The 23,883-nt window shown below is 38.8% G+C and overlaps 2 protein-coding genes across 3 annotated transcripts; both read right to left on the bottom strand.

Annotated features, from left to right (window-relative positions):
- Positions 1-317: 317 nt before the first annotated feature.
- On the bottom strand, positions 318-4,134 carry LOC129347513 (piggyBac transposable element-derived protein 2-like). Its single transcript, XM_055004998.1, has 3 exons — positions 3,955-4,134; positions 2,839-2,971; positions 318-2,136 (listed from the first exon to the last, which is right to left on the bottom strand). Exons 2-3 carry the CDS (start codon positions 2,963-2,965, stop codon positions 461-463), a joined length of 1,803 nt encoding a protein of 600 aa, XP_054860973.1. The 5' UTR covers positions 2,966-2,971; positions 3,955-4,134; the 3' UTR covers positions 318-460.
- A 3,053-nt stretch (positions 4,135-7,187) lies between these two features.
- Positions 7,188-22,562, bottom strand: chst12a (carbohydrate (chondroitin 4) sulfotransferase 12a). Of its 2 annotated transcripts, XM_023296112.3 has the most exons (6): positions 22,449-22,529; positions 16,287-16,314; positions 15,601-16,195; positions 14,833-14,985; positions 14,120-14,299; positions 7,188-11,416 (listed from the first exon to the last, which is right to left on the bottom strand). In XM_023296112.3, the coding sequence occupies exons 3-6, from the start codon at positions 15,964-15,966 to the stop codon at positions 10,868-10,870; spliced, it is 1,248 nt and encodes a 415-aa protein (XP_023151880.1). In that variant the 5' UTR covers positions 15,967-16,195; positions 16,287-16,314; positions 22,449-22,529; the 3' UTR covers positions 7,188-10,867. The 2 variants fall into 2 exon arrangements, with proteins under 2 accessions (XP_023151880.1, XP_054861430.1); XM_055005455.1 differs by having other exon boundaries at positions 15,601-16,314; positions 22,449-22,562.
- Between the last annotated feature and the right edge of the window lie 1,321 nt (positions 22,563-23,883).

The following is a 23,883-nucleotide window of genomic DNA, read 5'->3' as shown; positions in this document are numbered from 1 at the left end:
ATTAAAAAACACTCTTGGTAAGACATTTTAAATTTGTCATATTTTTGGAGTTTTTTTTAGTTTTTAGTTTCTAGGTTTGTGATCTGCATCGTGTAACACCAGAGGTAGGTTTTTTCTAGTGGTCGCTCTTAGGACAGTGGAAAAGTATTTCAGGGAGTTACCTAACTAAATTAGCCAAGGTCAGCATTAGTTAAACTATTAGACTCTACCGTTACTATATCATTAAAATCTGAAAAAAAAGTTCATTTGTCAATAGCACATACAATAGATATAAACTCAGGTATGATAATAATAAATAAAATAAGCGACAGTGGGCATTAATGGTAATTAAAGATATTTATTGATGCCACAAAATTGTTTACAACTATTTACACTATAACACCAACTAGAAACAGTCTGCGTCCACTTTTCTCACACCTTTAAAAAGTCATCCAGCGGGCCAGATTGGACCATTTGGCCCTTACTCATGGAATTCACGAAAGCAGTTGTGGTTCTTGTTGAGGCACAGATGGACATTGCACTTTGAGCATTTAAAGACAGTCTGCCCTTTACATTTCGGGTGTTTGCAGCGTTGCCGCTCCCTTTCAACCACTGGCCAGTGACCCACAGCGTCTGAACGCACCTCCTGTGTGGGAATAGCTTTAGCTGGACCTCGATGTTTCTTCTTTTCAAACTCACGTTCAACATCCAGTGAAGGTGGCCCCCTCTTCCTTGACAGATCCTTGCCTTGCATGCAGAGTGCCCTTGCAATGGATATCCTGAAAGCAAGCAAATCCTTCTGCAGCTTTCTTGGAACACAGAGTGACTCACAATCACGCCGATACAACAACCAGCTGTTGACAATCACCATATCCACAAAGTGAAAAAATAACCTGTGATAGTACTTTTTTGACCTTATGTGGATGCGGTACTGTGCAATCAGTGCATCAAGAGCATCAACGCCGCCCACAAACTTGTTGTACAAGCTGATGATACTTGGGCATTCCACAGACACATTCTGTTTCAACCTTCTATCCCATTTTTCTACGCTGGAAACAGGCTGAGCGCTGGCAAAAGTGCTGGCAACAACCACCCCTCTGTTGTCAAACCATTTGACTGCTCTTACTTCCACACCGTCTACAACGGCCTCTTGCTCTTCAAATGTCCCTCTTCCCTTCTTCTTCATCTCTGTGTCTGTGCTGAAAGTGCAACCTTGCAGGCAATTTTCCCTCACAGTCCCAAGAGCTGGTATCCCCTTGTTTGCAAGAGCAACAAACAAATCCAAGGAGGAAAACCACTCGTCAAAGTACAGCAGGTGATTGACAGTACCGTGGATGACTCGTGCAAGCTTTAGCACAACGTTTCCACTTTCCCCAATGTCTGGTTGTCCTGGTGCAGGATCAGTTTTTCCTGAAAATATGTCAAATGAATGCACCAGGCCTTTTGTGTCACAAAGCACAAAGATTTTGTATCCCCATTTGTAGGGCTTCTTGGGGATATATTGCTTCAGGCTTGATCTGCCTTTGAATGGCACCATTTGCTCATCAATAGACAACATCTGATCTTGTGGCAGAGCCTGAAATTTGGGGAGAAGTGAATCAATAAGTGACCTGACTTTGAAAAGCTTATCACCGTTGTTGGGTGCCATGTTATCACAGAAATGGATGAAATGTTTTATTTCTTCCCATCTGCTTCGGGACATTATGTCAGCCACCTGCGAAACTCGACATTCACTGGACCAGTACATTCTTGACCTCGGTAAATGAAAAACACTCATGTACACTACAGTACCAATAAACTGCTCCAATTCATTCGGATCCAATTTGAGCGCATGTGTTGGATTTTGTTGTGCGCAATACAGGTTGCTGTGTTCCACAATACTATCCAAAAGATCAGCATCAACAAAGTCTCTGAAGTAATCAATGGGCAGACTGATTGCATCAAAATCTGGAAGAGCACCTTGCCACACTGGAACGTCTTTTGCAGAGTTCTCTTGCTTCACTGTCTTCCATGCTACCTTTTGTTTTTTTCTGCTTGTAGTAGCAGCAGCTGATTTCCCTCTTGCAGCAGCAGCACTGGTGCCTGGAAGTGCGTCATGATTTCCAGAGTCTTCATCGCTGCTGTTATCAGTACTCTCACTACTGCTGCTTTCATTACCTAGTGTAGAAAAAAGAAATCACTACAGAAAAGTGCAGCCATTTTTATCTACATTATATACACATCATGTACACATGGTTACATCCATAAATATATGGGCATACAGTCATGGAAAAAATTATTAGACCACCCTTGTTTTCTTCAATTTCTTGTTCATTTTAATGCCTGGTACAACTAAAGGTACATTTGTTTGGACAAATGCAATAACAAAAATAGCTCATGAGAGTTTGACTTGTTTTTCTTGGTGTAATGAATGGCAGATCTTCAGTTTTTTCTCTATCTCTCTCTCATTCATGCCAATTTCCAGCAGTGCCAAGATGGCTGCCTTGTGGCTTCACATAATTATTTTGTTTTAGGCATTATGTGAGAGCTGACGACTTCTGAGTTGTGCTACGGCTTGAATGCAAGCAGGAAACTGCTGCTTATGACATGAAATGGCCTCTTATATATCCTGGGAATACAATGAAGCTTCAGCATGTCAAATAGGATATAAGGTATTATGGAATCAGCTGCATTTTTTTGTTGTGTTCATTGTATTCTTCAGGCAATATACCTTTAGTGTTACCAGGCATTGAAATGAACAAGAAATTGAAGAAAACAAGGGTGGTCTAATATTTTTTTTCCATGACTGTATGTAAACAACAAAAAAAAAAAATGAAACTCTACACACAATTGTAGTATTATTACTGCTGTTTTCATCACCTGGTTTAGGAGGACAGTCATCCTCACTATCCCCACTGTCACTGAGACAACTGTCTTCACTTTCTTCTGGTGGAACCCTGGTTTGAATTACACGTGGTCGCTTCCCACAGACCATAGATGCATTCATTTTGTTCTGTTTAATAAAAAAGGACAGAAATTGCATTTATATGTCAGCAAGCTGTTTTTATAATGATTATAGAACTTAACTATAATGGCATTTCCTAAAGAAAATGCATGTGAGTGCTGAAATCCGTCTAAATACAGCATCGTTTAGGATTGTGACCGGTGTTCCAGTTTGACTGGTGATCAGGTTAACTGGTGATAGTTTCCGTCTCCAGATGCTTCGTTCGCAGATTCGTCACGATCAGACCTGGATTTACGTGAAATAAAGATACCAGATAAAGAAGACGTCGCCGAAAAACGTCGTTATCACTACTTAATAAAGTCTATATCCATGTAAATATCATCTACAGACAGTAAAAAGAAATGTGCGGGCCGAAATAAAAAACACGTTCAGTCATCCACGTCCTAACCGTCATTCAGAGTACTTTAACCGCTGACAATATATATACATATATATATATATATATATATATATATATATATATATATATATATATATATATATATATATATATATATTAAGGAAGTAAAGGGATCTCACCGTACTTGAAAAATGCAGTTTTTTATTTCGCCCCACACATTTCTTTTTACTGTCTGTAGATGATATTTACATGGATATAGACTTTATTAAGTAGTGATGCCGACGTTTTTCGGCGAGGTCTTCTTTATCTGGTCTTTATTTATCTTTATTTCACGTAAATCCAGGTCTGATCGTGACGAATCTGAGGACGAAACATCTGGAGACGGAAACTATCACCAGTTAACCTGATCACCAGTTAAACTGGAACACCAGTTGTAGCCATTATGGACGGATGTAGCGATTTCGCTACAAACAAACCTTAAAATTAACAAATATTCGTCACATGAAGTCTGTTCCAATAAATTAGCTGTATAAGCAAACGATAAGCTGGCACATTTTTTAAAATCTTAGCACAACTTACCTACAATTTCTCTAAATTTGCAGCCTCTATATGTTTGTTTTGCTATCAGTACCTCTAGCTTCCATGAACCGGATGTAGGTCCCACTCCGACCGGTCCTACGAGAAAGTAGTGATTGCAAAAGGTTCCTAGGAACGCATAGAATAGGCACAAACTGGCATTGGGTGAATCTGTAGTTTGAATCCAAGCGATATGATGCGAATTCGCGACGGTCGATAAAGGGGTCAACTTGAAGGTAAAACGTTAGAAAATGTCTCAGCTTTAGTAGAATAACAGAAATATTAAAAATAAACTGACCGTTAGTTCCACTTTGTCCTTTCTTCTTTCTGTTACTCCAGAAAACCATTAAATATTTGAATATGAATACTCTCCTCCTATTGGCCAGTTTTTGGCCGGTTTATGACTATATATGGATTAACAGTCGTGAGCGGATATTTTTCCATAATCCTTTGCTGTTTACAGTAATATACTGTATAAACACTGGTAAACTTGGTGTTGCATGGTGAAATTATAAAATCAGAAATTCTAATAAAAAAGTGTATATCTATTATTGAACCTGTTTTCTTGTGGACTTTTCTTGTTAAAATACAGGATCGGGATTTTGTACCATCTAAATCATGGAGCAAAATCAATGTAGACATCTTCAGTGCATTATGTGTGATTTCTTTTAGATCAACTCAACATAATTGCTGTAGTCTGAACTTTCACAGGTAAGAAGCTGCAGCTGTTCAGTGGATTTAGCTCCAAAAAGCACCAACAGTTTCACATCTAAGGGGCAAAATATCATGATCTATTGTAGAGTTAACAGGGTTTTGCAAGCGTGAAGGACTTTTTGATGCCCACAGAGTGATTTAAGAGATTTTAGCCCACACTAAAGTAAAAGGGATTGAGAAATTCTTAAAAAAATATGTATAATTTTTTTATCTGTTTCATTTATTTGGGTTTAACAAATGATCAGAAATAACAATAAAATGCAGAATATTCTGTTAAGTAGGGTAACCATGCTTGGCAATAAGCATGGTCGTCACCCAAAGGTTTGATCTGAGCAGTAAAAATTACAGCTGTATGTATTTTTGTATGTTTTTTTTTCTGCATAGCGTTCTTTTGGTGCGTCCAAGAGATGTTTTAAGCAATGATCACAATTGAGAATTTTAAGAAATATAATTTATAAGTAGTTTTGTTAGTTGGAATGTCATTTTCTCAGAGTAATTGACGTTATTTGTGTATGAAATGGGCAAAAATAAGAAGAAAATTAACAGAATTCTGTTAAATCAAGTATAACAGAGCGACCCTGTCAGGAAACATTACAAACTCCACTGCGTAGAATTAATCTACACGTCCTGTGCATCATTTTTTCTAATCAGATTCTGAAATATCTGAAATCTGTGGAAACTTCACAACATAAAGTTTGACTGCAGAGTTTCTGAGTTGGGATTCACTGAGATAAAGGTGATGGAGACCAACAAAAACTACATTTTTCGTTATCAAACTCTAATTCCTTCTGTCAGATCTGCTGTTTCCCTGCAGGTGGATGATTTGCTCCATCTAGTGGAGGATCTGCGACAGAAAAAAACTATAAAAACAGTAAGAGCCCATACGGACACAGTAAAATCGTTTAAATAAAAGCAGAAGTTAAGAAAAGCCCAAACGATAAAAGTGAGTTATAATAGATGAGTTAAAAGAAGACAATGAGTGATGTTCCAGAGCTTGGAGGCCCAAACTGCGAAGATTCGGTCACCTTTAGTGACCAAACGAGACTTTCAGAAGGACCCTGTCGGTGGATCTCAGGCTACGTTCAGGCTCATGGGGAGTTTACAGTTCCTGGATGTAGGCAGGAGTCTGTTTAAAAACAAGCAGTAAAATCTTGAAATTAATTTGAAAACTTACAAGTAGCAAGCAAAGAGCAGCAAGGACTGATGTAAAGTGGTCACCTTTCTTAGTACATGTTAAAAGCTTGGCAGAAGCATTTTGAATTGTTTGTGGTCTATGAATGTTTCACTTGCTGATACCGAAGTAAAGTGCATTGCAGTCTGGAAGAGGTAAAAGCATGAATGACTGTTTTAAAAAGTGGAGTAGAAAGAAAGGGTCTTATTTCAGTCAGTTGTTTCAATTGAGCGAAGCAGGATGGAACCACCTTGGTCACCTGTGCATCAAGAGATAGATCTGAATCAAAAATGACCCCTAGATTTACAGGCCTCTACACTAACATTTTTTGACGGAGCACCCAGACTAGAAGATAGATTATTAATACTGCTGGTGTTGGGGCCAGTGGTTGCAGTCATATTAATATCAAGCCATTCAGCTGCAAAAAATTTTTAGACATCCAGTTTTTGACTGTAGTCAGGCAAGACAGAACATGTGAAATATTAAAACTGCCAGGTTTAAGTGGTCCATACAGTTACATTGTTGTTACATTACAGTTGGGTATTGTCAGCATAACAGTGAAAATCAATATTGTGGCCAGGTAAGCCAGCGGAGGCAATGTGAAGATCTGGGCAACGTTCTGCTGGGAAGCCTTGGGTCTTGCATTCATTGGGATGTTCCTTCTACGTGTGCTACTTACCTCAACATGGTTGCAGACCACGTACACCTCTTCTTGAATCTGAAATTCTTTGATGGCAGGATAATGCTCTCTGCCACACTACAAAACTTGTTCAGGAAAGGTTTGAGGTACACATCAAAGAGCTAAAGGTGTTGACCTCCACATCTCAATCTGGTCATCTGTTGGATGTGCTGGAGAAAGAAGCCAATGGAGACTGTCAAGTTTCAGGACTTCAGAGGTCAGTTGAGTCCATCCCTTGATTGGTCAGAGTTGTTTCGGCAGAGTGAGGAGGACCTACAAAATATTAGGTTAATACTTTTATGTTGTGGTAGATTTGTGTATACGTTGACTGAATTAATTGTTTGTATGGTAGCTTGGCTTGTTTACATTTTAGACATGAATATGGAAAGATTGCCCTGTTTCCTCTAGACTTGTTAGCATTTCCAGTTACCATATTTGTGGACTAAATTGGTTTGCTTTCATTTCCTGTTCTGACATGGACACAGTTTCCCTCTCCAGCAGGCCTTCATGTAAATCCTCACCACACAAAGTGACTTATCTGTTTCCTGTTGCTGGGACAATGCCATAATGAAATCTACATATCTTTTTAATATGCAATACTGTGAGTGAATATTGGTTCTGTGCCAGTATCATCTAATATGTTTTGCTTATTATCATAACATAATGTTGAAGGAGAATGGAAAATTCTTTCATTCACTTGAGACAAGTGATTTGTACAGACAAATAAATCTTCCTCCATGCCCCCAAACCTTTATTTCTTTTGTATGAATACCAAATGACACATGACGCCATAAAACTGATGAATATTTATACATGTTTTAGGAAAAAATCAGTTTCAAAAATATTTTTTTTTGTATGTGGGCCACTATCTTGGGATGACATGGTTCAGTACTCCAGCTTAAATCAACCTCGTAGCTGTTCAAAGCAGAATTGTTGCACACTGGCATCCACAACTCTGTGCTTAAAAAAAGCTTCACCCTTTACGACTGATTTCTACTTTGGAAAAGCAAAAGTCAGTCATGGCTTTTATTTTGCCATTAAATAAACAATTTCTTTTTGCCTTGCAAAATGAATCCATCTTGCAGTTAGGGCTGTTCGCACTTGGACAGAAAAAACAGCTTAAGAAGATAAATGCTGCATGGTGAATCTGGAGAAACACATAAAAAATACAACCAAAGAACATGAAAATAAAAAATACATTAAAATACAACCGACTTACAATTCAAACACTGGTGAGGTGGGAGTGCAGGAAAGTGAGAGTTTTCCCTTTCTGCTTCCCTTTGTGTGCATATTTTCCCACTTATGTGCTGATGTGAATATGACTGTTGAGGGAAAATGCAGTTCTACCGTTTAACACTGGCACTGCTCAATGAATAAAAATGATTTTAAATTTTATCATCTCTTGGTAACTGCACAATTTCTGATTTGTACAGTGGAGCATTTGCTCTGATATAAAATTAAAAAATAAGCTTCAGTTTACTATACCAAAAATACAGGCCACACAGTAGGAACTCCATACAAGACAACACAATACAGCTTTCATTACATATTCAAATCTCTATTTTTACACCTTTTGCACTCACGCCTCCCTGTTTCACTGTTGGGATTATGCATTCACTGTGACAGTCCTGTATAGGTTCATGCCAAACATGCTGGACCCCATGTGAGCCAAACAAATTTATCCTGGTCTCATCTACCCAAAGAATGGGTTTCCAATAATCATCATCATCATCATCAATCTTTTTTTTCCATCTTCTTTAGCAGTTTCATCTTGCAGTTTTGCACCAAAGAGCAAACAAGGGTTTTGTCTTGGACACTATTCAGTCACAGAAACTAAAAATTCCACTGATATCCCCTTTACCTGATCTGCAGTCCTTGTACATCTGCTTTTCAGGCTTGATTGTGTAAGTACCACACTGTCTGTGGCGTCATTTTAGGACAACCACAGTGGCTCTGAATAGTGCTACTACAGCGTGTTCTGTACCTCCTGATTTCTGCTGTAGATGTGTTTTGACTGATTATTAATTGTACCCTTTTCCTCTTGAAGTGAAGTTTCATAATCAAAATATTCTAGCAATTCTTTTCCATGTGGAGCTATAATGCAGACGGACACAGCACAGACGTCCAAAACTGAGAAAGTTATAATAGTTCCAAAATTAGAGGTATACTCAATTTAGTTTCAGTAATCACAGGATCTCTAACTTGTGTGACAGTGTTCACTGATATATTCACTTTTATTGAGTTTCTACTTTGGGGCCTGTACTTTAAAAGTAGTCTTCCTAAAGTATTTGTCTTTGATTGTTAGTACGGAAATTCATCAGCGTAAAAATAACGCAATTATTGAAAGGTGATACAATTGTGAATTATTTGACATTTAAGCGATATTGCACAGGAATGCATTCACTTTTGTTGTAAACAGCATGTGCAGATGTGATGACTTTTGGGGGAAAAATAATGCAGTTTTACCCTTTTACACTGGCACAACGCGCCACAGTTAAAAACAAATAAACGAAAGGCATCAAGAAAACAGCAAACTAATAGTGTGTGTACATCCTAGTAAGTTGCAAAACAACGTGACATCGCATATAATCTAAACTGCACAAAAGTCCTGTGTCAAGTAAAGTCAAGTCACCGGTATTTATACAACATATCTAAAACAACAGATGTGGACCCGATATTCATTCCAATAAAGAAACGAGTGATGAAATATATACGGTGTAATTCACTAAACACAAGTACACTGAAGGAGAAACCATACAAATTCCCAGATAGAAAGTTACAATTCTGCTAAAGGGCTTAGTTGTTTCTTATTTGTCTGAAGTAACAGCCACACAAGAAGGCCCAGTATATCAAATACACCTTGCTGTGGCTTCATACAGCTCTTACTGTATTGTGATTTAAGTAAAAATTAAACCCATCTACAAAAATACTTTTTGCTGTGTAAACTTTTGCAACCAAAGGCACTATCTTCTCTTCCCACTCATTTAAAAAAAATAACCGAATTCAACAGCTCATGGTGTGAATAAACCCAACTCTAACCATGATCTAACCTTTAAACTACTACCGACTACTAACGGCTTTATAGTTGTACTTAATATGCCAACATCAAACCAACATGATGCATCTTCACAATAGTGCAGTGGCATTGTACATACTAAAAATCACTGTTTGTCTTATGTAATGTGCTCAGCTGCTTGCTACAAAAACAATGCATCTCCTGAAAATGCTGCCCTTAAAGAGTAAAAAATGTTCATCATCATATTTAAGGGACAAAAGAAAACAGCAGTTGCAGTCTCCAGGGTAACCCAAAGTAGTTCAGTGCAGTTTGAAAAGATGATGAAATGCTGATGGTTACCAAAGCAAATAAAAGAAAATGTTCCCTTTAAAAAACTGCTCACTTAAACACACAGAGGCCCACCTGTGTGCATACAGCTGAGATGAAATCAGAAGAATGCTAAAACTCCAGATTTCTGCCTCAAAGACAAGTTGAGGCAAACCTGGCTGATGGGCCTGATGTTCTGCCTCCTGGAGATGCTGTGCTTCGATACGACGAGGCTACATTGTGGCATGTGCACCATGCTTTGAAACATAAAGGAAGCAGCTAAAATGTAGTCAGAAATAACTCTGTTAATACAATTTAATGAACTTCTCCATGCTGCACTAAATGTGCCCGGGCTGAAAAAGCAGTAGTGTTTGCTGTTTAGAGTATGTCAAAATGAATATAATCTTCATGCCTGTGTATGAGGTATAAAAGAACAGTTTGAGGTGTATGTATTTGCACTGCTGGCAGCTGTCATTAATATGTATTTTTAACATAAAAATCCCTTTCATGCTCAACATAAACATTGCACTTACACAATGGGAAATAAATTAGCTACTACATTTACAACTAATCTAGTAAAACGCTGTTTTATCTAAATGCCTGAACTTCCTAAACCATTGCTTCTGTGTTAGCGTCGCAGCTAAAATGCTTTCCGCGCCATCACAAACATCATACAGCCCTGTGGTACGGTTTCTTTCCAAAACCGTGCGACCAAAAGCCTATGATCATCACAGTTAATCACAACACAACTGTGGCCACAAATGGCAGGCATGGTGTGACATCAAAAATGGGAGTAGAAAACACTCAGCATCGAGTTCGTAGTTAAGGACTACATTGAATGTACAACATTTTAGGAACACTTACTTGCACAGTCTGTATTTTAACTGTCCCATTCTTTGTTTTCTTTGTGATTTGCCTAATTATTGTGCTTCCTTGATTGAGTGCCCTTAATAATGTGTACATTCAGCGTAGCGTAGATGAAACCCAGAACAAAATCTGTCACTGTTGTTGGGGTGTAGCATTATTTCAGTCCATATAAAAAAGTTTTATCTGTGTGTCTGTGCAGCTCTGTGAAACATCAGTCACTCATTGAGGAGTGAGTCTGGTCTGTCGTAGCCAAACAGCCTGAAGTCAGGTTCATACAGCTTGTACAGTTCTCTGCGTGCCTCGACAGGTACTGTGCTGAACCAATCGGACTCCCAGCTGCTCGCCGTGAGGTTCCTGTGAGAGGTGGGGAACTCCACCACGTTGTCCACCCTCAGCTGGCGCAGAAGGTGCTCAGCATCCTCCTCTGCCGTCTCCAAGTGGCCCACAAAGTCATACTGAATTTGGCACGGATGACAGAGTCGGTAGACTTGTCGCCAGTGCTCGTTAAAGGGCATGTCTTTCTCTGTCTGAGGGTCCAGGAGGTACTGGATGAAGTGGGAGAAAGAAGGATGGATACCCACAGCAAAGGCCTCATCCACCGAGGCAGGAGGTGTGGGCTGGTTGGCATAGCGACGCAGCATGACCTGTGCAAAGCGGCGGTAAAAGTCTTCATTTTGCAGCTCAAATTTATTCCGGTAGGCAGAGATGAGACGCACGAAGGGGTCCCTCACGAAAAGGAACTTGGTGTACTTCTTCAGCTTCACCTTTGAAAATGAATCACAATCATAAATATATACTGTGCTGTTAACTGAAAATAATAAAGGAATTTGTACGTCCCCTCAAAGGAAGTCTCAGCTTACAGAAAGAACTTATTCTACAGCTAGAAGTGAGCTACAAATCCTCACAGGTTCAGCTCTATTTTGGGCTGGAGGTACAGTATAACCAAGGGGTACTCCTGCTTTCTTTCCTTTTCTGCCTTGTATTGACAGTTGAATTGTTGTCATCGTATGTTTTTAAAATTTAATTATTTTTAAAAAAAAAAAAAAAAACACTTTAAATCCCATGCTTTGTTATTTATTATTTCACTACTTTTCCTGATGTTTTAGGTGTTGGCTGTGGTGTCTTTTACTCTCGATATTAATATATTTAGGCAAACATCGTATCAATGTGAGAATCCTGGCATGCTATCACAACACTATACGACCATATTGCAAAGGTATTTTTACAAATGACCCAAATGCACCAGTGCTTGCAGCAATCACAGAACCATTGTTGGTGATGTAGATCTGAATCAAAATGTGCGTGAGTAAAATAACTTTCTGAGCTGCAGCTGGACTCCTTAAAGAGTGGTGCATCTTCATAAAATTGCTAGTAATTGAAATTTTTATGTGGAGAGTAAAACATCAGGCAAAAACAAACTGATAGGAAGAGCTGCCAGTCACACTGTATTAAAGGATTTACCAAAGCGATGCTCATCTTACGGCCCACGGGCCAAATCAGGCCTGCGTTACGCTGCCTGATGGCCTGCTGACCATTTTCTAATTAACAACAAAAATAAATTGACACACAGGGTTTTATTGTCTGTTTATATTGTAAATATTCAATAATGTCTCTTTGTTGTTACTCGTTAATTTGAAAATACAGAATCTAAGAAAATATAGATTCTAGGCATTTTGATGTTTATTCATTTTATCTGATAAATTCTAGGGTCACAGTCAGGATCACATCAGGATCAGTGTGATTGTTAAATGTCTATGCATCTTATGTAGCTTACAACTGTAGTTTTATTACCTGCAAAAATCACTGTAAGTCACTGTGCCTTGAAAGGTGCAAATATTATATATTGACTTTTAATGCATTTAGTATTCTATAGATTTTAAATTAGAAGTGTTATATTTATATTATTGTAGAGCAAGTTTCTTTAGAGTGCACTAACCTTTAATGTTATTGTTTATCTGGTTACTAACCTGCCTGTTTTGTCTTTTTGTTGTTGTATGGAAGCTGCTGAATACTTGAATTTCCCTCAGGATTAATAAATAGGATTAATATCTATTATTTATTCACTAATGGCAGAGCAAATTAGGGATCCCAGCTTTAGCAGATGTCGCAGTTACTTCGGTTTAATCAGTTGACAACAATTCCCCACTGAGGACCAACCACAAAGCTCTGCAACTGAGGAAAATTCTAAATCCTGGCTGTGAAACATCAAATAATCAACGGTATGTTTAACAAATCAACTACATTGTGTGTTTCTCATAGTCTTGTAATATTATTATTGAATGATATTGATACAGCATTTAGTTAGTTGAAATTTACTACATTTGTAGATGATACAAATTTACTTTCAGGACCAGATGTTAAAGAATTGTTGACAACAGCAGAAAAGGAGTTGATCAGGTTAAAGGAATGGTTTGATATCAATAAGTTAAGATGAAATGAAAATGAAACAAAATTTATGGTGTTTGTGGTGTTAGGGCAAATTGTGAAATTCAATTAGTCCTAAATGGAGTCGAAATTGAAAGAGTACATGAAACTAAATTCTTGGGAGTAATTTTAGATCATAAATTCAGTTGGAAGCCACATATAGAACACATAAAACAGAAATTATTGGTATTATTTACAAAACAAGCGATTTTTTGAACAAGAAATATCTGCATATATTGTATTTCTCACTTATAATGCCATATATGTCATACTGTGTTGAGGTTTGGGGAAATACATACAGAACATATACAGACCTTATAATTAAACTCCAGAAAAGAGTTATTAGAATCATAAATAAAGCTTCCTATTGTGAAACTACTAATAAACTATTTGTAGTCTTGCAGCTTAAAATACTTTAGATACTGTATACATAAAAACATTAGAAATACTACTATGAGTAAAGAATAAAAGTCTTCCCACCTGTATTCAACAACTGTTTTAATTAAGAGAAATAAATTATAGTTTTAGAGGGCTGGGTGTCTTCGAAAGAGATCATGTGAAAACTAATGTTAAATACAGATCTGTTTCATATTTGGGAGTTATATTATGGAATGAACTTAGTGATGATTTGAAGCTGTGTAGATCTCTGTTGAGTTTCAAAAAAACATTGAAAGGTAAAATAATTAAGGATTACAATGTAAAATGACTGACGTGAAATGATTAAGAAGAATAATTCAGAGTAAATCTTGTGTTTTTTTCTTTTATTTCTTGTATTACTGATATTCTAGGTTATTTTATAGATTGTACAGGATAGGCAAAAATAAGCTTTGGCTTCAGCTTATTGCTTTTTCGGTTACAGAGCTTGTTAAATTTTTCTTTTTTGTGAGAAAAAAAATGTTACTGCAAGTATGTATAATAATTATTTTGTCAGCTGAATGCACACACTTAAATGTTTGTATTGTAGATTGTAACCAAAATTAACCACTCACTCATTCATTCATTCATTCGTACATGGAACAATAAAGTGTCATGTCTGAACACACCTTCATAAGGTGCCTTGCAAACTTGCCATAACGTTTCCAGAACTTATTGAAGGTAAAGTGCATGCTGCTGTTGTGGACCAGGTCCCTGTGAATAGCTAGTGGGTCCCTCTGGGGAACACCGTCCTGCAGCAGACTCTCACTGAGAACTATCATGATGCGCTTCCAGTTGCTGCATGCCACCTGTATATAAAAGCACAGGTAGAAAAGGTAGAACTGAACAAACAATTGATTTAAATTTGAAATCAACTAGTCAAACAATGCAATTAGCAAATCAAAAAGGTGGCAATTTAGGATATAGAAGGTGTGGCGAACAAATAAAGACACTAATGCTGTGATTCAAATTGATTTAGTTTGAGTAGACTGAAGCTTTTACGGGTCCTTTATGCTGCCACACTCAGTTCAATAACCACAAGTGGTACATTTGGCAGTATGTCTGACAGTTTAAATTGCAGTGTCTACAGTTTTACAAATTCATGCCATCTTCCTGGTTGTAAGTGAATATTGAACAAAGGTTGACTTAAGAAACTATATACCAAATCAAATCGCAATATCTGTTAGAAAAAAATAGAAATAAAAGTTACATTAGTCCTTCAGTCTGCTAACTGACTGGGCCAAACATAAGCATGCTGGAACTGTGTGGTTTTATCATATGAAATACCCATAACCCAATAATTCAAGGAAATCATCGGAAAAAAATGCACATACATCCATACCTTTGGAACATAGCAGTAGATAATACCATGTCTGTCATCTACAATAAGATGATCCAGCTCCTTGTTGGGAATGTCGTCAAATGAACGGTTTTTGCCGGGAAACACCACACTGTCATTGGCACACATCTCCTGAAGTAACCTCCTCCGCTGCTCCTGGTTATTGCATGAGGTAAAGCAAAGGCAAAATAATCAGTAACAATTAAAATGTGTAAAGTTCATGATCAGATATTCCTCTGATAAGGGACATTACTCTTTTATATGAGAGTATTGAAAACTATCAGGCTAATATCACATGTCAGGTCAGATTCATCAGCTTGTTTTGAACATATTTTCAGTTCCTTCTTTTGCAGGACGTGTTTACAGGTGTGGCGTTGGTCAGAATCTCTCATTTCAAAGAGGCTGACAGCACGACGTTACCGTGAATTCGAATGGCTGTCAACTAGCTAGAATGAAGACATGTGATAGTTCTGTTTGTGGATACAAAGCTCTCCAAAAGATGTTTTTCAGGACACACATTTGAATTTGTCCCAGCAGAAAAAGCACAATACTAAGAATGAATGTTTTTAGGTATCCTATCGAGTCACATCAGTGAGTCAGCAGGCAACCAGCTGCTGTAAAAAATGAAATGCAGGTATTATTTATTTTCTTCTTTTCCTTCTACGTGATGTCAAACTGTCAAGTGAAAAAAAAAAAAAAGTCAATGAAGCCACCCTACCCTAACAATGAAACATTTATTATTATTCATATTAATAAATAATAATAAGTTACCTGTCTCTCACGGAGTTCTGCTGCCACTGGAGTCAGGTGAATCTTCCACTCCCTCCGCGGTATATACCGTTCTTCTGCTTTCTCTGATTGGTTGCTTGTGTCTGTCAGAGCAGGGTCGGTGGGCTCACCAGTTCCCGGCTCTAAGAACTGGTTAACGAAGGCATCGATATCTGACAGGAAGGACGGGGTTCGAGAGGTTTGAGGCCTCTGCTGGGGAGGAGGATGTAGGATTTTGGGGCCCGGCGATACGGGAGTGTGCAAATAGAGATGGGAGGCCCCGACATCATCCCAGTAGATGATGATCAGAAGAATCATGAAGGCCGAGCCCAGGACTACAAAAATGCGGAACATTCTGGACGTTCCCATACTGACTGTTGCTTGCTTAACAAATTACCATAGCAACTGACTTACGATTTTACAGGGCGTCTCCACAGCATCGCCATGGCCGAAGGCTGAAATAGTTACCTGGGTCGTTTTATGTGACAACCACGGCAACAGACTGGAGTTATAGGTTTCGTGCTACAGAGTTACCATGGCAACAGAGTCAAAGTCCAGGAGCTCTCTCTCACCATGGCGATAGCAGCTTCAGCAGAGTCTGTGGAAGGAGCAGGTTTATCATGATGCTGGTGCACCGCAGGAGTTTGCTGGAGAGTAGAAGATCTGGCCAACCATGACAGAACTCTCACCTTTGATCATACCTGCAGCACCTGCAGCCTGAGGCAACACAGAGAGGAAAAAACACAGTCAGGTATTCCATCGTTCTTAGAGATGGCTTCTAAAAAGCGTTGTGTGCTGGGCTCATCACTTGCTTAACAAAAAAAGAAACATTTTCTTCATGTTCTCTTTTTGTTATATGATAAGATCAGTTAATTATTTTGTTTCTTTGTGAAATAAAGAAAGGAAAGGGGCTCAGTGACGGAAGAATTTGTAAAAGTGGGTATTTAGGAGCATGGATACACACAGGAGGACCAAGGGGGAAAGAAAATAGCTTTCGGTCTAACTTTTTTTGTGATTCTCTGTCTTTTTGGAGCTAAAACAGAAACTCACAATTTAGAATTTAAAAAATTTTAGATTTTACAGCAGTACACACACACACACATAAAAAAACAGAAAACCAGCAATACTTCGAAATCAAAACAGGCTGACAAAAAACAAGAATGTCAATCCATTTTCTAATGAAACTTTAACTGAGCATGAACATAAACTCTCAACAGTCAGGAGGCCTGCGTCTTGCTGCCGTCTCCATTTTGTCTCAGCATGACAACAACGTTCCCCTCATCCCACCCAATCACATGAGATATCACTGGAAAGGCCAGGATGTCATCTACTGAGCACATCAGGATTCAGTAGAGTAGCTCAAATGAGTCAACAGATATCGATCAAAAATACATGTCCAGTACAGAGGACATAATTAAATGGTCTGGGTCTTAGGAGGATATCTTGGGTTTATCACTGAGTTTTCAGTGACCCCAATAACTCTCAATTTAATATGAACCCCATCTATTTGTCACAAAAAAACAATCATGCATTTTGGTCCTTTCAGAGATTAATACAGATTTTCTGGTAATACGACAAAATCTGATGGGTCAAAAATATACATACAGCAACTGTAATATTTGGTTAAAAGTCCTTAGGCCATTTTCATCTCAGTAAAGTGCTGTTGGTAGCCATCTAGAAGCTTCTGACAAACTTCTAGCTGTGTCTTTGACGACTCCTCCTGACAGAATTGGAAGAAGGTAAATTAAATTTGTTGGCTTTCAGAGAAAGACTTGTTTCTTCGTCATAGTCTACAGGTTCTAGATGGGGTTTAAGTCAGGACCTCGGGGGGAAGCAAGCCTAAAACCTTAATTCTATCCTGATTTTACGATACCTTTACCACTTTTGTTGTCTGTTTAGAAAACCCAACTGCATCCGAGACCCAACTTTCTGGTTAATGATTTTACGTCTCTCTGAACAACGTGGAGGTAATCCTCCTTCTTTATTAGACCATTTACTTTGTGTAAAGTACCAGTTCAACTGGCATTTAAACAGCCCCAGAGCAGAATATTACCACTATCATGTTTGACACTAGTCACCTTCTCTTCTCTAAACACTTCTAATTCATTGCAGACCTGGTTTTGGTGATTCTTGGTTGACTTTTGACCATCCTGACCAACTGGCTGTAATTAGCAGGTGATAGTTGTTTTCTTCCTGATAGTGGCAGTAACATAACTGGGCCTAGAATTTTATACTTACAAGCACTTGTTTGCACAGATGACTTTGTGATACGAAGCTGCTTTGAATTGACTCCAAGTGATTTTCCTAAGTTGTTCCAAGTCAATGATTTGCTTTTTCATGTCTTTGCTGAGCTCCTCAGACTTTTCCACTCTGGTGTTTGTGGCTGGGTCTGATGAATGCACCAAATTGGATCTATTTATATTGGCTCCAAGAAGTCAGCAGTAGTCGCCAATAAAAAATGATAATTACTAGCAAACTAAAGGCATTAAAACAAAAATCTTTATCAAGAATGAATGTTAAACTTTCTTTACTCTTTTTTGCCATTTTCCTGCAGGATGAAGTGTACCTACAAAATCCTACACATCAAGGCTAGAGAGACAGGAAAATCTACCTATTTCTTACAAGGTATTCCGTTCTATTAAAAACAGCTTAAACACTAGAGTTAAATCCAGTGATTACGACAGAGTATTTGGTTGGAAAAGCATTCTCTAATATTCTTCTTCAGCTCTCACAGTTGAACTCACTCCCACTCCCAGCAGTAAAATCACAAGTGGTTGGTAAATATCTCCATGTCAGGAGGCTCTGCACTCTACGAGGTAATGTGCTTTGCATTGCAGAGGTATGCTGCTGTACCAATAATAATGATAATAATAATAATCTTTTTTATTTTTTCTCGCATTTTAAAACACTCAAAAACACCCTACAAAATATCAGGTATAATAACACAATAATCAAACAACAGTAAAATCAAAGTGAATATCAAATGAACAGATTACAATTGAAATATAAAAACAGGTATGCTACTCTAAACAAATGTGTTCTGAGTTGTGATTTGAAGTGTGCAGTAGCTGATGGATGTGTAGGGGGAGCAAGGTTATGGAGGGCTTTGAAGATAAGCAGCAGAATCTTATAATGGATCTTTTGTGGAACAGGGAGCCAGCTGAGCTGAATGAGGAGGAGTGTGATGCAGTCTGTGGACTTGGTGGACTTGAAGCGTGTGATGAGCCTGAATGATTTGCTGCTGATGGAGAAGTTAATTGCCAATACCAGAGAGAATGGTGTTGTAGTAATCAATTCAAGAAGTAAACAGGGAGTGAATGCAAACTTCAGTGCTGTGCTGACAGACTAAAGACAAAGGTTAGAAATACTGCAAAGGTGAAAATAATTGAAATGTCTCTTCTACCTGTGACTGACCCATTTAAATCATGATTCATGTTTCCTAATTTTACTTTTAAGGCTATCTTTTACTTCCTGTTCAGTTTAAAAGCCACAAGGCGTCAATTTTCCATTCGCTTCTAAATTTGGAACTCTCGGGCAACAGTCCTCACGTTATTTCCCCTGTCCTGAAGCTAAGAGGGGACCATTGACATGGAAAACCATCATTCCTCTCTCCAGAGGCTGCAGACTACACTTATCTTCCTCTCTGCACACCAACGAACTAACTGCCATCCTACACACACACACACACACACACACACACACACACACACACACACACACACACACACACACACACACACACACACACACACACACACACACACACACACACACACACACACACACACACACACACACACACACACACACACACACACACACACACACACACACACACACACACACACACACACACACACATATATACATAAATCCTGATGCTGATTATTTTCTTTCTTTTCTCTTGAATTCATTTTTTTTAGCTGTGTGAATTTTTCTTGATTCACAGCAAGAAGGTTGTGGTTCGAAAGCTGCTGGTTGCCTGGGGCCATTCTATGTTCAGTTTGCATGTTCTCCCTGTGCCTGTCAGTTTTCTCCAAGTGTGAGTGAGCATCATGGTCTGTCACTTTGTGTTAGTTACCATTGCTGGGTAGTGACCTGTCCAGGGTGTACCCTGTATCTCATCCAATGTCAGTTGGGATTAGTCTGACTCGATGGGTGTAGACTTCTAGTAAAAGCCTGATGTTTTCCCCACACTTTTCACATGACTTTCTCCCCTTCAAATACCTACCTCTTTGCAATGGGAAGCAACAACAATCTCATACCAGCAAACTACATGCTGAAAATTTCAAGCTTTGCTGAAGATTTAGAATGTGGAATAAGGCAATGTTGCCTTCTTTTTAGGTGAATTATTACTTGTTCTACCAAAACAATTCTCCCGTGGCCATTATGCAGGGCCACCATTGCTGCATCCTGGGCCACCCATTGTATTTACAGAATTACTAACAAGCCAGAGTGCTCTTTTCCATATAGCAAAATAATAACGAGATGCAGTCAGATCGTTCTCCACCATTAGAACAGAGCTACTAAACTGTTGATGTGCAGCGTGGGTCAAGAGATACCCATTTTCCATTGGATTTGGGTCACTTTTGACCCATGTCGTGCATCAAAGGATTAAAAAAGGCCTGGTTAAAGGCCCTCTACAGGGTAAAGCAGGTATAGCTAATGAATAGATGGAATATCACATTTAGGGCTAAACAATTTGCCCAAAAAAATCTACTGGAATTATTTTGACAAGTGGTGTGACATAATTCACATTTTCAGTAATGTTTATATTGTCACATTTCTTTTCCACTGAAACAAACATAAAAATCAGAAAGTTATTCCTGCCTGACAAACTTGATTTGCATCTCTGTAGCACCGCAATGCTTAATTTATAATGATATTTTATGGCATAACTGTGGGCTTATTTTCTACAAAAGAACGCTGGCCGGAAGCCATTAACTACAACAAAAATCTCTGTCATGATGGCCCATTCCTAGCTAAACTCCCACGACGATCTCGGCCACAAAAACACCGAAAACCGCCCCGTCCATCCAAAGCATTCAAAATTCAAACCCAACACAATTAAAATAATGATGACAAAAATACTCAGTTAAGAATTTGAACATTAACATCCTCATGGTTCACGGAACTGCCTCCTCAGGTAGCTAAAGTTTTAAATACAGTAAACGAGCTGCAGTTTGCCATCGCATTAAGCAGTAATAGGAGTACACAGGGGGTTGAATATCTTCCTAACATCAGATGCTTGATGGGTGTGAGACAAAGAAGTGTCATCATAGACGACTGACAGGTGCTAATGCAGGCTACACCCACCTACAACAAACACTGGCTGCACCCAACTGGACAAGCGTTTAGCTCCTGGATTTCAAAGAACATGGCAGCTCCTTTAGAAGCCTTTAAAAATGTTTCAAAAATAACTCACCAGAATGTACTTGTGAAAACATTTGAGGCCAGAAATAAGCATTGCAGCTGCACAATCTGTCTCCCTTTGACATCAGCAAACAGTTTAAAAGTGTTCCACAGGCAGCCAGTGGAGATCGGATGACCCTGATTTGCATTAAGTAGCCAAGACCTTAATTTTATGCAAATGAGGTCCTCCTTGTTGTTACCAGAATGGACTGCACGGCTGCTTACATAGACAATAAACGGGAATACTACAGGTAGTCTACAAAACATTATCTGACATGCATGTCCCTTGTCTTCTGCCTTGTTGTTGATATATTCTTAGTCAGAAATCAGTCTGTCAAGTGAGTACACACAAGGAATTTGACGTGGTGTATAGAGAGCAGTACCTAGCAACAACAACAGACAGTAAAAGAATAAATAAACAAATCTAAATCTGAGAATTCTAAATAAGAAACGCTACAAGAATAAGTAGTACTGTGTAAAAGTAAGTGTAAACAAAGTATTGTGTCAAAAAAAATGACAAATTTGCTTAAACTAGGGTAATAAATTAGAGTATTATTTAAATTACACGAGGTTGAATGCTGTATATGTATTGCATATTGCACTGGCAGTAACAATGATTTTCTGGTTTATTCAGTTAAATTAATAACACCAATTAATCAATTAACGACTAATTAATGCTACTCAAGTACTGTAGCTCTTGTGATTAAATATTGCCCCTAGCCAACCTGATATTGATGCTATTCGGATTATTTGACCCTAACTCTAACCACATTACTTTAACTGTTTTTTTTTTTTGTTTGTTTGTTTGGTTTTTTGCTTTGCCATTAACAGTTTGCATGAGTATCAGAAATCTGTAGTGGTGAACAAAAAGCTGATCACTTTTTAATGATACTGAGGTGAAATTATCCTCCAACAAATCTTGTGTCATTTAGACTCCCCCATGGCGTCAATTAAATATTTCCTATCAGCAGTGTAATTGCCTAGAAACTTCTCCACATTGGTCGGGTTTAGCAGTAAACAGCACACAGAGCCAGATAGCAGCCGGAGCTCACCTAATATAACGGCACATAAATCACACCGTCCTGTCCGCAGCAGCCGCCAGCAGATGCCAGACCGGACACAATGTAGCCTTTGACGGGAGGGCAGCGCCGCGGGAACGGGCTGTTCCTCACCCCGGGTTCATTAAAGCCTCACTGTTAGCCGAATTTCGGCGAAAAACTACGAGGAGTAGCGAAAGAAAACCAACGAGCCTCCGCTAACTCGGTGCTTTTATCAATATAAGCTGTCAGCGTGCCGAGCATTACCCAGGTATCAAAGTAGTCCTCAGCGCTGGAGCGAAGAAGGCGTATGCGAAGCTCTTAATGCTACCCAGAGATGAAATGTCAACATTTGTCGGTGATAAAAACAACACAGATGTGTCAAAAACAACACCCTCTCACCTCCTTTTGTGCCTCCAGCTCCCAGTGCCGCGTCAACTGACTTGCCTCCGCTGCGAACCGCTTTCTTTCTTTTTTTTTTCTCGGAGATGGAGCGAGAACACGCGAAACATCGCGAGAGTTTGCGGCTGAGGGCTCAGCAGTGCGAGCTGGTGAAGGGAAAAAATTCACTTTTCTGGCTCAGCTTCAGCATGACATGTCTCTGCTGTGGGATGATTTATGTAGACAGCCTCCGCCCCCTCCCTCCCACAGGAGCGGAGTGCTCAGAATAACCTATTGTACCTGCAATATCAATGTGACCCTCACGGAAAAAAACATGATCATAAGGATTTGTGGCTGTGGGTATCTGAGACTGTTTTTGTTGCCTGGGCTTGATGCGATTAAAATCCTGTCATTTCTGAACTCTTTTTCATCCTGTGTCATCAAACGCAGCAAGGAGCCCCTACAGAGCAGCTGATTCACTACACACACACACACACACACACACACACACACACACACACACACACAAGCCAACAACTGTTTTCAATCAGCATCACATAGCGCGCCCTCATTCTTGGTTTTACCTCTCAGTGCCGCATTATTTGAATTTGCTTTATATAACTTCATACTCTGACTGTCAATGTCCTTTGAACACACTTACACACACTCATGCACGCACACATATTCGTAGAAATGAGATTACTTGTAATGTCCCTGCTAAGAAGCGAGAGTCATGGATTATGAAAACTTGGGCACACGTTTATCCTGATATTGAAATGTTGTGTGTATGTTACATTACATGATGTGCTTCCATTTTCTATCCATATTTTGTAATGCTCATGACTTTACATAATACAAAACTGGAACAAAGAATAAGGAAAACGAGTTTCTTATTTGCAGCGTGTGACTGATATGAGTATTATTGGAGCATATTGCAGTGTGTGCTTGTGCCCTTTTGCTCTGATGAGAAGATTATCTAGCACCCATATGAACGAGGTTACTCTAAATCCCCTTCTGGCCAGGCCATTTTTGTCACAGACTTAGCCTTCATTTGACCATTGAAAAAATAGTGTCAAAACACTGATTTGCAAGCTGTAGAAAACATCATCTGAGGTTCACTCAGCTGCAGATTAGTAGAGAAGGGAGGTGTAGGAGTATGGGACTCAGGATTTTACTTAGCAAGGTTATCAAGTTAATTGACAGGAGAGTTTTCATGTCATTCAGCATTCATCCAGTATGTCTGAAAGTTAGGTTACCATCCAGTCAACATAATGACATCATTTATCAACCTGAAACTGCAAGCGCAGAAAGATCTTGAATTTTCCGGTGGTCTTTTAACTAATCATGTGTCAGGTGCGGTTTGCTCGGAAAATTTGCCAAATCTAAACTTTTAAAATCACTGAACTCTGCAATTCAAAGCCATGTTTTTCCTGAAAACTATATTTGCTTTGCTGAT

Source organism: Amphiprion ocellaris, chromosome 19 (genome assembly GCF_022539595.1).
Source record: "Amphiprion ocellaris isolate individual 3 ecotype Okinawa chromosome 19, ASM2253959v1, whole genome shotgun sequence".
Classification (NCBI taxonomy): Eukaryota; Metazoa; Chordata; class Actinopteri; family Pomacentridae; genus Amphiprion; species Amphiprion ocellaris.
The sequence above is the reverse complement of the archived record's forward strand: the minus strand, read 5'-3'. Positions and strand labels throughout refer to the sequence as shown.